Raw genomic sequence first — 18,760 nt, 5'->3', positions numbered from 1 at the left:
AAGGCAAAGAACACCACCAGAAAGAAAAAAAACAAATTGGCTATAAAGTAATTTTAATAGAGAAATAAAAGACCTATGCTCTTGATACCGTGTTAGAATCAAGAGATTAATCTAAAGAGGATGTTTTTGTGTATTATTCGGTGTTTTGCCAAAGATACAATGTACAATGATATATATAGGTGCTAGAAGAATCAAAGTAATAAAAGCGTAATATCCTATAATAAATATACAGATGTGCTAAATAAAAATAAATGATGTTAATGAATCTTAATTGATCCTAATTATACTCTAACAACCTGCAATCCACACTCCACAGCCATGAAAGCAGAACACTTATTAACTAATGTACTCAACTACTCATTAGGTTAGCAATGACTATGAATTCGGATCTCTAATATTCAGTCTTTGGCTATGGCTATATATATATAGGGTAAAGGTATGTATCTCGTCTCGTCTCATCTCATCTCATCTCATCTGGAAGTTTTCAATTGAAATTTGATTGATTTTTTTCTAAAGTAGAAAAATATTCATTAAAATAGAAAAATGAATACAATAAGTTGTTCGGTCCTATCTTGGACACCAAAAGCCAGATTTAGAGTTCGGAGTTTTCCAAAATATCCTTATGACTGAAGAAAGAGATTAATAAAACAACTGAGGAGAAAAAAAGAAAATAGAAAAGAGAAGAGAGAAGGGAGAAGTCACGCTAAGTCCTCGTTCTTGTCTAGAACTCCTGTAACAACTCCATAACTTGTTGAAAAATTTTTTGAGGAGAAATAATTTTGCTCACAAAGATCTTCAAGATTCTGTTTCTCCGGTTCATCCAACACAAAACTGCCGCGAGCACCGAATTCTTCATCTCCTGTGTCGTTTGGTTCAACTGATTTACTACATGCGACCACCACTTTTCGAACGGCTGAGTTCCCAATGCTTGGCCCAAATGGCTAACCGGTTAAAGCTGCCATGCTTGGTTTGCGAGATGGCACTGGATTAAGCAGTGAGTGACTGATTCTCCATCTTTCTCACACCTAGGGCAGACATTGGGGATGCTCTGGAACCTTTCATTCAGTCTTCCCCTCACAGCAAGTCCATTATGACAAGCCTTCCAAATGAATATTTTATTTTTGGGATGTATCGTAAGTTTTAGAAGGCTTTCCACATCTTCTTTTCTCTGCATGCTTCCGGTATTGCTCCATAGGTGAGTGAAAAAAGTGGTACGCAATTTTGTAGCCCGTGGATACTGAGTATGTCCTTGATTTTACGTTGGACCAAGTTAGTCTATCATTCCTTTCTTCAATTTCTGTCTGTAATATTCTAGTTGTAATATCTGGAACAAAGTTTGCTGTTATTGTGTGTTCATCCCATTGCCTGTTGTTGTTAACGAGTTGGTTAACCCATTCTAGTTGAGCATTAAAGATCTGATTTTACATTGTAGCAATAGAAAATGAGTTTTTTATCCAAGGGTCTTCAAGAATTCGCACTGAGTTCCCCAACTAATTTTTCATAGCAGTTCTTTCTCCAAAACCTTCCTCCCTTCAAGTAGGCTCCTCCATGTCCAAGATGGATTGTGACCAGTCTCAGCTGTCAAGAAAGTAGAATACCTGAAATATCTTCCTTTGTAAAGTTTATTGACTAGTGAATCTGATTTAGTGGCTATTCTTCATCCTTGTTTGGCTAGCATGGTCAGATTGAAAGCTTTTAAATTCTTGATTCTCAGGCCTCCTTGAGTTTTCTCTCAACTGATAATATCCCATTTAATCTATCACTGTTTTCTTTTCAAATCTTTTTGCCCCACCAGAAGTTTATTATCTTCTTTTGTACTTTCTCTAATAAGAAGTCAAGTAATCTAAAACAACTCAAAGTATAAAGTGGAACAGCTATTGCTACTGCCTTGACAAATACTTCTTTTCTGTTTACTGAGAGAAATTGAAATTTGATTGATTGCTAAATAAAATCTTAAATTTGATATTTAAGTTGTTAAAAATATGATTTCGTTTTAATGTTTTGTAAAGCATAATTCATTTATATATCAATCGTTAGTCACATATTATAATCATATTTATAATTTATAATCGAAAATATTTTTTTAAATAAAATAAAATTACAATCTTAACTAATATTGACTATTAAGTATTTTGATTTTGTTTTATATGAATAAATAGTTGAATGTCAAAACTAAAAATACTTTATTTTTACTAAAAATATTATCACAAACAACACCTATAAATTTAGTAAATTTTTTCCTTTAAAACCTATGACCTCGCAATTTGTCTATGTTTCTGGGCTCAGGATTCGGTGGTCCTAGAATGTTTGGACCACTTAGTGGTCCCATAACAAAACATGTTTTTTAAGTTTTTTTAACAACTGCTACATAGTTCTTTAACTAATTTTAATTATAAATTGACCCCATATATTTTATATAATTATAAAAACGATTTTTTATTTTATAAATAATTATTTTATCATAAATCTATCATGTTCATTAACAATCAAGAATAAAAATAATTATTAACAATCAGACCCCATACATTTTTGTTCTTGATTGTTAATGAACATGATAGATTTATGATAAAATAATTATTTATAAAATAAAAAATCGTTTTTATAATTATATAAAATATATGAGGTCAATTTATAATTAAAATTAGTTAAAGGATTATGTAGCAGTTGTTAAAAAAACTTAAAAAAATATTTTGTTATGAGACCACTAAGTGGTCCAAACGTTCTAGGACCACCGAATCCTGAGCCGAAAGACTTGTAGCCATAGTTATGAGATCTAGCTCGATTGGAAATTCGATCATCTGACCAGATCGAATCACTCTTTGAACTGTCCAAGCATCAGTCGACCTGATCCGGCCGGTTTATATAACTCGGACCGGGTCATGTTTTAATGTTTTCAAAAAAATTAAAAACGACGCCGTTTTCAATTGAGGCACCCAATGCCCTAATCTGATCAGTGATCAAGCTCAAGCCCTCAACGTCTCTCTTCTCTCGAGCCCACTCACCACTGGCCCTCACTCTCTCAAGCTCTCTTGTCTCCGGTCTCGCTCACTCACTTACTGTGTCGTCAGTCGCCGGCGGCAGAAGCAGACGGAACCGGCATCTGGTCCCTCGGCTGGTGGTCGTTGTCGTCGTCTTGCTTCGGCCGTCAGTTGGTCAGCTTCCTTCACCGTCAATTGGTCTCTGGGCAGGTGAGTTCGCACAGATTGCCCTGTTCTTTCTTTTTTATTTTCGTTGCTGTAAATAATCACTACACCTTGAATTTTTGCTGAAAATCATCACTGGTGGTTGTTTTTGTTACTGTCTTGCTGAAATAATGACTTAGCTAAAATTTTTGTTGCTGTAAATCATGTTTGGAGCTAAAGTTTTTGTTGCTGAAAATTATCATAGTTTAATTTGTTGTTGAAAATTATCAATGAGCTGAATTTGTTGCTTAACATATCACCGAGCTAATTTTTTTGTTGCTGAAAAACATCACTGAGTTGAATCTGTTGCTGATTATCATCAAGAACCTTGAATTTGTTGCTGTCTTGCTTAAATAATCACTTAGCTAAATTTTTTTGTTGCTGTAAATCATATTTGGAGCTAAAGGTTTTGTTGCTGAAAATTATCATAAATGAATTTTTTTTTGAAAATTATCAATGAGCTGAATTTGTTGCTATAATAAATTAATAATAGATTTAATTTAGTATTGAATTATTGATTGATTTAATTCTTAGTAATGATGGAACCGAGTAACAATGCTACGGAAGATACAGATGCAAATCAAAATGAGAAAAATGTTGGTCAAGTTCTAAATTTGTCCTATGAGGATATAGATGCCGACTTTGGGATCACTCCTTGGATTTGATTTTTCGCTTTGTTATCTTTTGCTCTCTCTTGTTCGTTTAAATTGAGAAAGTATTAGTTATGTCTAAGAACTGATACGTAATTCTTATTAATATGTTTGTGAAGACATGCATTTTAAGTTTTGATTTTATTTTTATAATTTTATATTTTTATTCAATTATGACTGGATCAATCGGGTTAACCAGTGACTCAATGACCCGGTTGTATGACCGGATCAATTACCAGTTCAGTTTTGATAAATATGCTTGTGGCAAAGAGAGGGTAGCGAGGGAAAGAGGAGAGGGTAGAAGGGCCTTATGCAATAAAATGAGCCATGTTACTTTATAATTTGTTATTTGAATTGACTTGTTGGAGTAGCGAGCAGAGAGTACGCCTGGCTTCAAGCTTCAAACTCCCGCCAATATCCAAGGGTAAAGGTAAGGGCAAGGGCAAGTTTGAAAAGTGTTTGGCAGAGTGGAAGGTTCCAGAAGAGAAGGATGAGCGCCGTGAACATCACCAACGTGACGGTGCTAGATAACCCTGCTTCCTTTCTCACCCCGTTTCAGTTCGAGATCTCCTATGAGTGTTTGACTCCTCTCAAAGATGGTTCGTAACCTCTCTTCCCCAAACCTTTTTAGGATTCCAGCTTCGATAAATGCAGTGTTATGTTGATAGAATATGGAATTGCTTTTTGATTTCATCCATGCCCATGTCTATAGATCTAGCTTGACGCTCGGCCTGTAGGAACCACAACATGTAGCTTCTTAGCACAACTCAGATGTCAAATATTTCTTTATTTCATAATTGTTTCCTTGTGATTTAACTACAAAAAATGGGTGTTTCAGTATCAGTACCACGAATTTCCTGTCCCTAATTATTTTAGATCAGCAAACTTGTCAATTCATCTCAATTAGACTCTGCCACCAAAGTACCTAGGTAGTGTTTGTTTTGAGGTACTGAGACAGAGACTGAGAGACTGAGACTCAGTATCATGTTTGTTGGTTCAGAGACTGGTACTAAAATTTCTGTCTCTGTCTCCAAAATTTTAGTATTTCAGTACCTCAAAAAAGTAGGGATACTGAGGACTAAAATTTTTAGAGATGGAGACTGAAACTTAAATAATATTTTTTAATGTGTATTTTACAATGGTAACTGATTTTGGTGTATACCTAACATGGTTAATTTTGGAATAGTGCCCTTTTTGTTTCACAATAGATGACTCTAAAATTGTACATTATCAGGACCTTTTTTTTTTCAAAAGAAATGTTCAAGACATTGACACATGAACATACGTAACACAAGGATTTTTGAGAACTAACTTTTAATCTGAATTCTCATGTCAAGTTATGGTAAATAGCTGTAATGAAGCATATTTTTCTACCAGTGTTGCCATCATTTCAATCTTGAATTCTTCTTGCTGCTGATGTCCACTATACTTTTGGTTTTAATCAAGCTTGCTGCATATGTTGGTACAGATTTGGAATGGAAGCTCATTTATGTTGGATCTGCTGAGGATGAGACCTATGACCAATTATTAGAGAGTGTCCTTGTTGGTCCGGTCAACATTGGAAACTATCGCTTTGTTTTACAGGCAAGGTTTATAAATACCATTTCAGTTCTGAGTTGCAATCGCTCAATGAATCAAACTTATAAATAATGTTATGGCAGGCAGATCCACCGGACCCATCAAAGATTCGCGAAGAAGATATAATTGGTGTCACTGTGCTGCTTCTGACATGCTCTTATCTGGGTCAAGAATTCATTCGTGTTGGCTATTATGTGAACAATGATTATGATGATGAGCAGCTGAGGGAGGAACCTCCACCAAAGGTCTTAGTTGACAGGGTTCAGAGGAACATTTTATCTGACAAACCAAGGGTCACAAAGTTCCCCATCAATTTCCACCCTGAGAACAATGAAAACGAAGAGCAACCCGGTCCAGCTGAGAATCCTTCGGAAACTAGAGAAGATCCACTTGCTGCCGGTGATTGTGATCCCTCAGATGAGAGGGATTCTTAACATTTTGTAGTTATACAGGCTTTTTCAGTTCCCAGATCTCCAACTTTACATTGACTGTGTGTGGATTAAGGTGGCTTTCTATGGTATGAATCTCTTGTTAATGTGAATTAGGTTTGAATTTTGTTGGAAGTAGGGGCTGTCTGAAGGATTTGTTTCAAAATACTTGTAACGTGGGGAAACCAGTTTTTGTCCATGAAGCTTTCCATGCGAACCCAATTTCATTGATCTTCTCTTTGATAAATCATATTTTGATTCGTAGTATCAAAAAGGTTTCGTTATTTTTAGGTCATTTTTAGCTTTTCATTAGTTTAATCTGTCTTTTTGCTGAATAATAATATACAAATGGGAGAATCAGCCTCTTCTGTTTCTGAACTTGCTCACTGGTTCAATATCAAAATCATGATTTAGCATTTTTCATAGAGTTGAAAAAGTGCAACGAATTTGTATCAGGATGTTAAGTTGGATAATGACCTGATTCAAGTACCCTGATTTAAATACGTTGCACCATTTCAATTATATTAAAAAACTATGACATAATACAACTAAAGAGGGGCGACACCTTTCGTTCTTTATTGATATATTAAAGGAGAAATTAGGATAATTCTAAAATCATCTTTAGACATTTAATATCTTTTGTTTTATCAAATAAGAAATTTTTTAGGTGGCATAATTTTCTGTCTTTATAGTAAATCTTTGGATTTTATTATATTTTCATTTTTTTATAATTTTTTTTTGTATTATCTCAGAATTCTTTTATAACGTGTTTTCTAAATATTCATTTCTCTTTAAATTACTTTATATATTCAATTTTAATGTTATTTCTCTTTTTAATAAGTATATAAAATTTGTCACATTTTTTTATATAAAGTCTATTTTTTCTCATTTTTTTTTTAAAAAATATTAGTGTTTGGCCTTATTGTTTTATATTTTTTAGTTTTATTTTTATATAGGTTATTTGATGTCTTAAATATTGACGTTTTTTTTCTATAACAGTGTGTTTAAAAATCTCTTAGAATTCAATTCCAATGTTTAAAACAAAAATAACTAACTTATGTTATATTCTATTAAAGATTTTGAGATGTTGATGTCGTAGGGTTGAGTTACCATAATTGCATGCTGTCTTTGTGGTTATCGTTGTTGCGAGGAGTCATCAAAACCACTAGTACTACCGCTATTGTTGTCGTGTTGTTGGATTTTGACTAATTGAGGTAGGGGTTGTTTGTTTTTAACAAATTTGGAATGTTTCAAAAGTTTAGAAAATACGTGCATTTGAGTTGTTGAGCATTTTATGGCCCGATTATCTCTAATAAAGTGTGATTGATTCGATTTTGATAATTTAAGATTTGTTACGTAATTGAATGAAATTGTTAATGAATCAAAATGGAATTTAATGCTCAAATAATAAAATTAATTAGTAACAATGCTGGTGGGTAGATTAGGATTTGAACATCTTGTTTGTTGTCCTAATGTGTGAAAATTTAATAACTTAAAGGCAATTAAAGATAACAAACCAAGAATATTTATATTGAGAAATTATTAATTTTTGGAAACGGTTTAGATGGAACTCTTGAAGGGTGAAAAAGTCCGAGTTTTAGGGAAGATTCTGCCAAAATTTTTATAAGATTTTGGATAAATTAAATAATAAGAATGAAGAAAAATGTTGTTGCTTTTATAAAGAATTAGCCAACAACGTCCAATTTAACTAAGCACTTGAGCATTCCAACTCAAGTGTCTCCTCTTTAATCAACCCCATGTCAAGTAAAAAATCTACTCCATTGACATGGAATTAATACTCATAAAAATAAAAGTAACTCTATATATTAATAAATCCAAAATGCAACATATTTATCTGAATATGATTAATGAACAACTGAAAAGAGTAGAGGAATAAGGAAACAAACTAAAATAGTGACTTTACGAAGGTGATGATTCTTCAACATCCAACATCCAAAGCAAAAGCATAAACTATGAATGCAAAGTGAATCTAGATTCAGATCTAAAACTAAAAGTAATCCTAATATCAATGTATGTGAATGTATCTGAATGTGAGTTGATGCGTGTTGAGTCTCTATATGTTCCCTAGCTTTAATCTGTTTCTGGGCAAAAAAATTGGGTTAAAACGCGGCCCGAAATTGTCTCCAGCATATTCTGTTATTTCTGCAGATCGCGCAGGTCACGCGTACGCGTCGTCTACGCGTTCGCGTCATTCAGCGATTTTCCTTGTCACGCGTTCGCTTCGTCCACGCATTTGCGTCATTTGTGCAGACTCCAGTCTATGCGTTTGCGTCAGGCACGCGCTCGCGTCGCTGTGAATTTCTCCATTCTGCGCGTTCGCGTGAGGCACGCGCTCGCGTCAGTGTTCGCTGGTCATCTCCTTGGTTTCTTGTGTTCTTTCCATTTTTGCAAGCTTCTTTTCCATTCTCTAAGCCATTCCTGCCCTATGAAGCCTGAAACACTTAACACACGGATCACGGCATCGAATGGTATAAAGGAGAATTAAAATACATAATTAAAAGATCTCTAGGAAGCAAGTTTTCAACCATGGAACAATTTGGGAAGGAATTGTAATATCATGCTAATCATATGAATAAGTGGGTAAAGACTTGATAAAACCACCCAATTAAACACAATATAAATCATAAAATAATGGTTTATCAGGTCTCCTCCCTCCTAAGCCTATGCGATCAAGGAACTCCCATTGTTGAATGTGGAGAAGCAATTAAGGAGCATAGTGAGGGAGTGAGCTTAGAACTTCAAGGTGAAGAAGAGGAGTTGAAGCAAGAATTGTCACAAGGGGAAGAAGTTGAGATAAATGAGCCGGAAAAAGTGGTTGAAAACATAGGAGATGTTGGAAGTCCATGGGAATGTAGAATTAGAGAGTCCTCTTTCAAGATGCTTGATGTTGATGTTGAGGAGGGTGTACAACCTCCAAAGCATATCATGATTGAAGACTTTGAAGAGGTTGATCAAGAGATGGATTCAATCATTGAGGAGTTCCTATCTACAATTGAATCATCTCCCATTGGGCCTGAAATTGAGGTCAAAGAAGAAGATGCACAACCTCTCATGCCTTTGGTGAGCAATAAAGAAGAAATTGAATTGGAAGCAAGCCACCAAGAGGAAGAGGTTGAAGTTGAGGAAAGTTGTAAAGAGGTGAAGATAGTCAAGGAAGAGCACAAGGGAGTGGAGCTTGCAAGATCATTGGGACCACCCCTTCCTAAGTCACCATCCTACACAACATTCAAGTGGGTACAATTCTTATCTCTAATCTTTACTTTCCCACTTGAATATAGTTTGATTGAAAATGATGGTCAACTTAGATCTCTTTGGGGAGTTAAGAGTAGGAGAGAGTTATGTAGTGGTTGGAAACATCACTCTAAGTTCATGATGGTTGCATGCTCAAAGTTGAATGGCAATGGTTAGTGTAAAACCAAATTGCATGGGTCTAGGAGAATATTTGGATGCTCAATTGAGAATTCACAAGTCTTGTCACCCAAATTTAACTATGATAGTCAACAAGAAGATGGGTGCAAGAACAAGGTTTGGGACCCCGGAATTCATTTCAATAATCAAAACTCTTGGGGTCTTGTCATCTACCTAAGCTTACTTGAAGGCCTTGTGCGCCTAATTTGGGATCCCGGTGGACCTTGGAGATGCAAACAATGGTGGGAATTCAAGGATGAATTCAATCATAAACTACCCTAGCAAGGACCCCCCATCAATGGTCCAACTTAAGGACTTAAACTAAAAGTGCTAGGTGGGAGACACCCCACCATGGTAAACTCTTTCCATTCTCTTGTAAATATAATCAATGGATGAATTGGGTTGCCATTGTTAGGTAGTTTCCTTCTTTGCATACTCTTATTTTAATATTTTGGTTGTTGGTTTGTTTGATTATTTTTGTGCCTTAAGTTGTAGCTTAGTTGTTGTTGAGTAGTGTTTTTCTTGTAGTATAAGTTTTGTTTTTAGTGTCTTTGAAAATTTCTCAAAAACCAAAAAGATTTGTTGTTAAATTTGATTTTTGATTGTTTTAGAATGCTTGTAGATTAGGAGAGTACCATGTTTTTGTTCTAAGAATCATAAAAAAAAAAAGAAAGAGAGGGCATCTGCGCGCGAGCGTGCTGTGCGCGTGCGCGTCGGTGGTGCATCCCACACTCCTGGTACAAAAACCAGAGATTTATGCCCAGTTGGTGCCTATTATGTGCCTGCGACCCACGCGCAAGCGTGCATGACGCGTACGCGCCAGCCGCCATCTTCACATCCACGCGTATGCGTGCTATGCACATCCGCGTCGCCTGTCTCGCCTGCCCACCCACGCGCACGTGTGCGTGACGCGTACGCGTCGCCCTCCGCGCCCTGTTTTGCCCCTGTTCTGCCCTGTTTTCTTTCTCCCTTCTTATCTTCTTTTCCTTCTAGTTTCTTCCTTTTTCTTTCTCCTTCTTTTTTCCTTTCTTACTTTATTTCCTTTCTTATTTTCTTTTCAAAATTCCACTTTTTATTTCTCTTATTTTCATTTTCTTCTATATGTTGCATTTGCATATTATCACCCATTGCATTTTAATTTTGTTTTTATAACTTGTTCTTGTTTTCTTTTTTTTAAGTTCTTGTTTTAATAATGGTGTTGAATTCTCTTACTCAATTGTTGAGAATTTCTTGGTTACTCTAGGTGCTTCATGACTTGTTTGGCATTAATCGTAATATTTGCTCTACACACAAGATTAGTGCTTTAGTCCTTCCTGACTCATGATCCCTTATTTTTATACCTCATCATCATTGAGTCAGGATGGGACCAAATGCTCTCATGCTTATCACTAATCTTGTTTGTGTCAATTATTGATTAAGCTTGATGCAACATGCTCTTCATGTCATGTACCCATGCTTTGACTTTCCTCTTGTATCAAGTATTAGTTGATATGCCCTTTGCCTATATTGCTCTCTCACTTACATGCGTAGCTAACATGTAGTGAGGACCTTACTCTTATTTGGCATTAGCCCCCGCCTATGCTCTATTGCTTTGATATCTTTGATGTAGGCTTAATTATCCTTCTTTCTCTTTCTTTTTAGGTTGGCCACCAAGAAGGAAAGGAACGGAAAGGCTTCTAAATGGGGCAACACACAAGTTCACCCGCACAACCTTTTAAAGGAGCTCATCAATTGTAGCAACCCATCCACCTTGTTCTTCTTTGCATGCACCGAGGACGGTGCGAATTTTTAAGTGTGGGGAGGTCGTCCGACCGATCTCCATGGGTAACAATTTCCTTTTTCAACACCAATTCTTAATTTTTTTCTTTGATAGTTAGTTGTTGCATTGCATGATAGGTTGCATGATAGTTAGAATTTGTACATATTTTACCACTTCTTTTTATGTTAGGACTACTTGGTTAGGGTGATGATTTCTTTTCCAAGAAAAATTGTTTTGGGGCACCCTACCAATTTGAATTTTTTTTTTGTGACAAACTTGCTTGAAGAATGTATTTTGGAACATGGTTTTTGAGCTAAGAACACAAGCATGTGAGTTTTGAGCCAAATGGTGTGGTTACATCTTATAACCACTTATTTTTATTCTTGTGTGCATTGTTCTCTCTCTATGATTGTAATATTTGAATTGTTTGATTCTTTATGTTCATTATTCCATGTATACATGCATTTATATGAGTGAGGCCATTATTTCATTTAGCTCACTTACCCAAATAGCCTACCTTTCATCAACCATTGTTAGCCAATTTTGAGCCTATTTAATCCCTTTTGTTCTTAATTTTAGCACATCACTAACCCTAAGTGAAAAACAATAAATGTCCCTTAATTTGGATCTTTGATTAGCTTAGGCTAGTGATGGTGTGTATCAATTGGGTATGAAAAACTTGGGACATTGGTTGAGGTAAAAGTGTAACTTTTGTTTTTTTTTTTGTTAAAAATATTGGGAATTGGGTACATATTCATGCACTATATGTAAAACCATATGCATTGATACGTTTGTATATACTTTAAAAAAAATGATAAAGAAAAAGAAAAAGAACATATATATATAAAAGAAAAAAAATAGAAAAAGAAAAAAAAGAGAAAAAGAAATAAAAAGGTGACAAAAATGTCCCAAGGTAAAGTTCAATAAAAAATCAATGCATATGTGTGGTGAATTAAAAAGAATGCATGAGTATGTGGAAAAAAAAGTGGGAATCATGGGTAGCTAGGTTGTGTAATAGAATTGTATAGGTTGTTACATGTGTTAGGTGAGAGCTTAAGCTAATCAAAGATACAAATTTCAAGCTCACTTGATCATATGCATTCTTACCTTTACCCTAACCCCATTACAACCTATGAACAATTCCTCATGATGAATGTATGCATGCATTGAATAATTGTTGATTGTTAGATGAAAAATAAATCTTGGAAAGCATGAGTAGAAGAGAATTGAGTGATCGACCCTATACACTTGAGCGACTAGAGCGGATACACTTCCGGTGAGGGTTCGATGCTCAATTCCTTGTTTCTGGCTTTCATGAGCTTTCTTCTTGCAAGTCTATTTGAACTTCATTTTGATATTTGAATTGGTAGAGTTTGTGAGTCGTCATATGACCTTTGCCCTACTTGCTCAAATATGTTCTTGGAGATTGATTTGCTTTTAACCAAGTAGGTAGAAGCATTTTGCATTTAGTTGCATGCATGTAGATAGGTTTATATAGTTTATTTGCATTGAATAAATGTTCATATCCCTTTTCTTGTCCTTCTTTATTCTTAGCATGAGGACATGCTTGGTTTAAGTGTGGAGAGATTTGATAAACCCCAATTTTGTGGTTTATCTTGTGCTTATTTTAGGGGATTTTATCACCTTTTCTCACATTTATTCAATGAAATAGCATGGTTTTGTAATTCTCCCTAAATTTGTGCTTAAATGTGAAAACATGCTTTTTAGGCCTTAAAATAGCTAAATTTAATCCACTTTAATTCCATTCGATGCCTTGATATGTTTGTTAAGTGATTTCAGGTTTAGAAGGCAAGTATTGGATGGAAGAAGTGAGGAGAAAAGCATGCAAAGTGGGAGAACTCATGAAGAAATGAAGGAACCGTAAAGCTGTCAAGCCTGACCTCTTCGCACTCAATCGACCATAATTTAAGATATAGAGGTCCAAATGAAGCGGTTTCAGTTGCGTTGGAAAGCTAACATCCGTGGCTTTGAAATGATATAAAATTTGCTATAGTTGCCTGACGTATAGGAGCGCACATGCGCACTGTACATGCGCGTGCCGATGGAGCAACGTGGGTCCACTTTATGCAACTCGTTGGGGGGGCGATTTCTAGCTCATTTTGGGCCCAATCCAACTCATTTCTGATGCTATTGAATCCAAGGATTGAGGGGGGAATGAACCAAGTAGTCATAGTTTATTTTTCACCATGTTTTAGGGTAGAATTCTAGAGAGAGAAGCTCTCTCTTCTCTCTAGAATTTAGGGTAGTTTAGGTTTAATTCTCTCAAATTCATCTTTCAATTCTTGTTTTGATTTAGTTTTCTCTTTTAATTTCTTGTTGTTACATCTTTTTTCTTCTAGTTCTTGTTGTTAATTTCCCTATTTTGTCATTTTTATGTTTATGAACCATTGTTGAATCTTGATTTCTTTGAATGCAATTTCATGTTTCTATGTCTCTTTTATGTTACCTCCATTGTTATTGTTGATTTCTTGTTGATGATAGTTATGGATCTTGTTAATTTTGGTATGTGGTGATGTTTACTTTTCTTGCACTCTAGGTGTTTGTTAAAATGCTTCCACTAGTTTTTGAGTAGTTTTCTTGACTCTTGGCCTAGGCTAAGGGAATTGAGTGACCTTGAGTCATTGGGTCTCATTGAATTGGTGATTTGAGAACCCTTGGTGGTCAATTTGATATCCATTAACACTAACCCACTACTAATCTAATTAGTAGATAGGTTGGGACTTATGGGTTGATGTGATCAAACCTATTTGACATACCTCAAGCTTAGGAGTAGATATTACGTACTTAAAGCTTTTGGAGGTAGACTTAATAGGTTGGCCTCTCATAATTCTCAATATATGGTATGTAGACAAGGATGGTGATCTCAATTACCTATGTCTAGCCAAGAGTTCTTTACATTTCTTTTATTAGTTCTTGTCATTTACTTTCTTGTTATTTACTTTTCTTGTTAACTACAAATCAAACCCCCTTGCATCTTCATAGCCAATAATTAACACTTCATTGCAATTCCTTGTGAGATGACCCGAGGTTTAAATACTTCGGTTTATTCTTATTTGGGGTTTGTACTTGTGACAACTCAAATTTTTGATGTGGGAATTGTTTGTTGGTTTAGAACTATGCTTACAACGAAGTTCTTATCTCTAGAAGAGAAATTCTAGACCATTGAGCAAATCTCATTATCAGATTCCCAGCTTCTCCATTACAGAGAGTGGCATGAGGTTTATGCTTGACCTAGGTCACACAGAGCCTTCTCAAGGGTCATGGTGCCTATGGTGCAAAGGATTAGGAAGTGTCCAGGATCTGGAAGCTTCTGAGGTAGCTTCTGCTGAACCAAAACATTTAGCTCTTTGGTGAGCAGTGGAGGTTCTTCCTCCAAAGGCTTTGTACCAAATAACATGGTATTCAACTTTATGAGAGCTCCTAGGTACCGAGCAACTTGCTCTTTCCTAGTATTCTCATCCTTATCAGAGGATGAGTAATGAAGAACTGAAGATTGATGGTTTAGAAGTTATAGTAAACTCTCATTGCAAGTATAGTTAGTAAACCAAGCAATCAACTTTTCTTACAAATGTTTGGTTGTCACAAGTAACAAACCCCTAAATAAATTGATAACCGAAGTATTTAAACCTCGGGTCGTCTTCTCAAGGAACTGCAGGGAAGTATGTTCTTATTATTGGTTATGAAAATTGTAAATTGGGGTTTTGAGAATGAGGAACAAGTAATTTAATGGCAAGTAAATTAAATGGAAATTAAAATAAATAAATAACTGTAAATAAACTTTTGGCAAGGTATGAGAAATTGGAAGTCCTATCCTAGTTATCCTTATCAATAATGATGACAATTGAATCTTAATTCCACTTTGTTAACCTTTACTAAAGCAAAGGAAGGATAAGTGAATAATTAATGTGATCTTCGAATCCTATTTATTTCCTAAGAAAAGATTGGGATTACTGAAGTTCAATTCAATTAGCAAAGATAACAATTATCAATCGTGTTGAGTTTGATAACTCCTGAGTTACTGATTTCTTAACCAAGACCAAAAGGGGGGGGGGGGGGAAAGTAAATCTACTCGAATAAAAATATCTTCAGATTGGGAATAATAGTAACATAAATAAAAGAAAGCAATCATAAACTGAAATACCTCAAATAACATTAATTCAAAGAGTAATCTGTAACATAAAAGAGTTCATAAATTAAATTGAGAAATAAATAAAAAGGAATATTGAACTTGGTAAAAAGAGATAATCCTGAAAGCAAAAGAAATCCTAATTCTAAATCCTAAAAGAGAGAGGAGAGAACATCTCCCTCAAAACTACATCTAATTCATCAGAAAGTAACTAATTGGTGACTCCCCTTGAATGGATGCATTTCCCCACTTCATAACCTCTGATCTGTGCTTTCTGGACTTGGATTTGGGCCAAAAAGGGCTTCAGAAATCACTGGGAGCATTTTCTATAATTTCTGGTGCGTGGCCTCTGTCACGCGTCCGCGTGGGTCACACGGTCGCGTCATCTGGAGTTTTCCTTGTCACGCAGTCGCTTCAGTCATGCGTCCGCGTCATATGCGTTTCGCTCAAGGCGCGCGATCGCGTCAGTCACGAGGTCGCGTCACTGCCATTTCGTGCTGGCATGCGGCCGCGTCGTCCATGCGATCGCGTCGCTGCCAGTTTCTTCAGAAACTCCGTTTTATGCTTTCCTTCCATTTTTGTATGTTTTCTTTCCATCCTTTAAGTCATTCCTGCCTTAGAAAATCTGAAACTACTCAACACATAAATCACGGCATCGAATGATAATAAAGGTAATTAAAATAATTGTTTTTAAAGCATAGGAAACATGTTTTTCACATATATCACATAATAAGAAAGGGAAAGTAAAAACCATGCAATTTACATGAATAAGTGGGTGAAGGATTGAATAAATCACTTAAATTAAGTACAAAATATATCATAAAATATGGGTTTATTAACCTCCCCACACTTAAACAATAGCATGTCCTCATGCTAAATCCAATATAAAGAGTAAGGTAAGGTTAAAGTGGTAGAATCTCATGCAATGCAATCTATTCTAAATGCAACTACCTAAATGAATTATGCAATTCTAATTTTTATTCACTTGTATATAAAGCTTACATGTAGTTGAATTAATTCACATTCTCAAGGAACCATGTATGCATAGCCAAACCTTAGATAATAATAAAGCACTTTTTACAATTGAGATGGGAAAGAAAAACATTTTACAAACTTGCAAGACAATTAACAATTTAAGCAGAGATATATGTTGATGAGCTATTAAACCCTCACTGGATTTTGTGTTTACTCTCTAGTCACTCAGTGTTTATTGGGTTAATCACTCTATTCTTCTTTTTATCCTTACTTTCTATAACTTTGTTCTTCATCTAACCAATCAACAATTATAGAATATAGGCATACAAAAATCATGAGATCTTTAATTAAGGTTGTAATGGGGCCAAGGTAAAGGTAAGGATATATGTATAAGGCTAAGTGAGCTAATAAGTGAATCCTTGATTAGTCTAAGATCTCACCTAACATACATACTTTGTAAAACAGAGCTTCTTTACCTATTCACCCAATTTTCCCACTTTTGATATTACATGCTCATGCATTAATTTTAATTTTGTCCCATGTGCATTGCTTTATTTTGCATTTGGGGAATTCTTTTGTATCCCATTTATTTAAATACTGATTTTTTTTAATGCACATGGTAATTTAATTACTTTAATTTCACATGAGCATGTTTCCCAAAAATTCTTATTTTGAAACATCTTTATTCTTTTCAGCTTTCTACCTTTGTTTCTATCATCCATGTTCTCATAAAGTTTCCCCACACTTAAACAATTACACAATTTCTATCTTAAGCTAACCAAGGATTCAACTTGGAATTTTTTATTTTGTTTTTCTGCTTAAGGCTAGTAATGTGGTTATAAAACAAGAGGGGATTTAAAGGCTCAAGGGGACTAACAAGGGTGATGTAAAAGGTAGGCTAATTTTGGGATAAGTGAGCTAGAATCAAACAATGGCCTCAATCACTTTCTTGGTATGTATCTATATTCTATAATCGGACATATAGATTAAAACAAAGTAAAGAACACCAGAATAAAAAAAAAGAAGGGTGGAACACACAGGAATAAAAATTATGGTTTGAATGTAACCATACAATTAAGCTCAAAACTCACAGGCTGTGTGTTCTCTAACTCAAAAATCATATATCAATTATATATGTCATGCAAGTAAAAATTAAGAGTTCCCATTATTCTCAATGTAATTCTTAAGGTGGCTTTAAAGTTTTAGTGTTTCTCCTTGATGAAATGTTGTTAACTAACTAACATGTAATGCTATATATACAAGGTGTGTGGATTGTTTATATTAAAGTCTCTAGTTTACTTTCTTTTTATTTTCAATCTAAGCTAAACTATCATATGCTAAAAAGGGGTAAACTATACTAATTTATCCACATTATTCTATAACTAATAAGTTAGAATTGCAACTAAACTAAATGGCTAAAATATGAATGAAAGTGCAAGATGCAGAAATATAGTAAAAATACATGAAAAGAGTAATGTATAAGTACTGAGAAAATAAAAATAAAAATAAAGATAAAAATACAGAAAAATAGTAAAATAAAGAAAAAGAGTCTGTAATGTTTCACCAAAAAATACGCTAGAGATGGCGACCTCCCCACACTTAAAATGAAGCATCGTCCCTGATGCTCACTCAAGCAGGGTGTGAAGGGGTGTCATCACTGGAAGGATGGGTGGCTGGAGTCTCTGTGGTGGTGGTCTAAGGGTCTGTCTGCTGCAGAGGAGGTGCTAACTGAATAGGGATCTCTGTGTCCGCAGCCTGGATCTGATGTGCAGCCTCCTGCTGGGGTGCAGCATGCTCCGTGCCTGCCTGCGCAGCCTCTCTCTGTGGATGGATCTCCTCCTCGTGCTCATCCGCCTCCTCCTCAGATGGCTCTGATGGTGCGTCAAGCTCAGAGGAGATGTCGCCGCTAGATCGTATCATCAGCTTCAGGTGCTCGTAGCGTCGCTTGCTGCGACGCTCAGATCTCTCATATTGGCGCTGGCTGCGGTGCTCCATCTGGTCCAGCTGCTGAAACAGGCGGTGTACGAGGTGATAAACTGGCTCTGAGGCAGGTGGAGGTGCAGTGGTGGTAGCTGGGGTAGCTGGGGTAGCTGTAGAGGAAGAGGGGCCAGCAGACGGTGTGGCTGTATCACCAGGAGCTAAGAGGAATGGAGGTCTGTAGCCCAAAGCCAGAAAGTTCCTGCTGTGAGGGATAATCTTCTTGCATTTTGCAGCAGGTGGCCTCTCATCAGCATCCTCCCAAGGCACGTCAGCTCGACGGCCTAGCTGTGTAATCAGATATGGAAAGGGAAGAGTGCCTCGGACGTGGACCATGGCCATATAGTACCGGATAAAGCGTGGTAGGTACAGGTCCTTACCCTCCATCACACACCATAGGAGGGTGATCATAGCGGCAGGTAGCTCCGTCTCGTGAGTACTCGGCATCCCAAAGTTGCTCAGGATCTGATGCCATAGCCGAGCCTCATCATTTAAGTAAATTCGCTTGATTCCCTTAGGCATGGTGGTGTTCTGACCCATGACCCATGGAACAGTCGGGTCAAGGGCTATCCTCGCCTTGACGGTATCCCAGTCAAATTTCATGAAGCGCATGTCTTCCTCAGCCTTTTGATAAC

General features: G+C 36.0%; 1 protein-coding gene across 3 annotated transcripts; it reads left to right on the top strand.

Annotated features, from left to right (window-relative positions):
* Positions 1-2,889: 2,889 nt before the first annotated feature.
* Positions 2,890-6,112, top strand: LOC107625059 (histone chaperone ASF1B). Of its 3 annotated transcripts, none has more exons than XM_088504957.1 (4): positions 2,890-3,188; positions 4,204-4,431; positions 5,301-5,416; positions 5,494-6,112. In XM_088504957.1, the coding sequence occupies exons 2-4, from the start codon at positions 4,323-4,325 to the stop codon at positions 5,842-5,844; spliced, it is 576 nt and encodes a 191-aa protein (XP_088361083.1). In that variant the 5' UTR covers positions 2,890-3,188; positions 4,204-4,322; the 3' UTR covers positions 5,845-6,112. The 3 variants fall into 3 exon arrangements, with proteins under 3 accessions (XP_088361083.1, XP_016183089.1, XP_088361084.1); XM_016327603.2 differs by having other exon boundaries at positions 2,911-3,188; positions 4,211-4,431; XM_088504958.1 differs by having other exon boundaries at positions 2,944-3,188; positions 4,072-4,431.
* Positions 6,113-18,760: the final 12,648 nt, after the last annotated feature.

The sequence above is a fragment of the Arachis ipaensis genome, chromosome B2 (genome assembly GCF_059453495.1).
Source record: "Arachis ipaensis isolate K30076 ecotype BB chromosome B2, ASM5945349v1, whole genome shotgun sequence".
Taxonomy (NCBI): Eukaryota; Viridiplantae; Streptophyta; class Magnoliopsida; order Fabales; family Fabaceae; genus Arachis; species Arachis ipaensis.
This window is presented reverse-complemented; position numbering and strand designations above follow the sequence as displayed.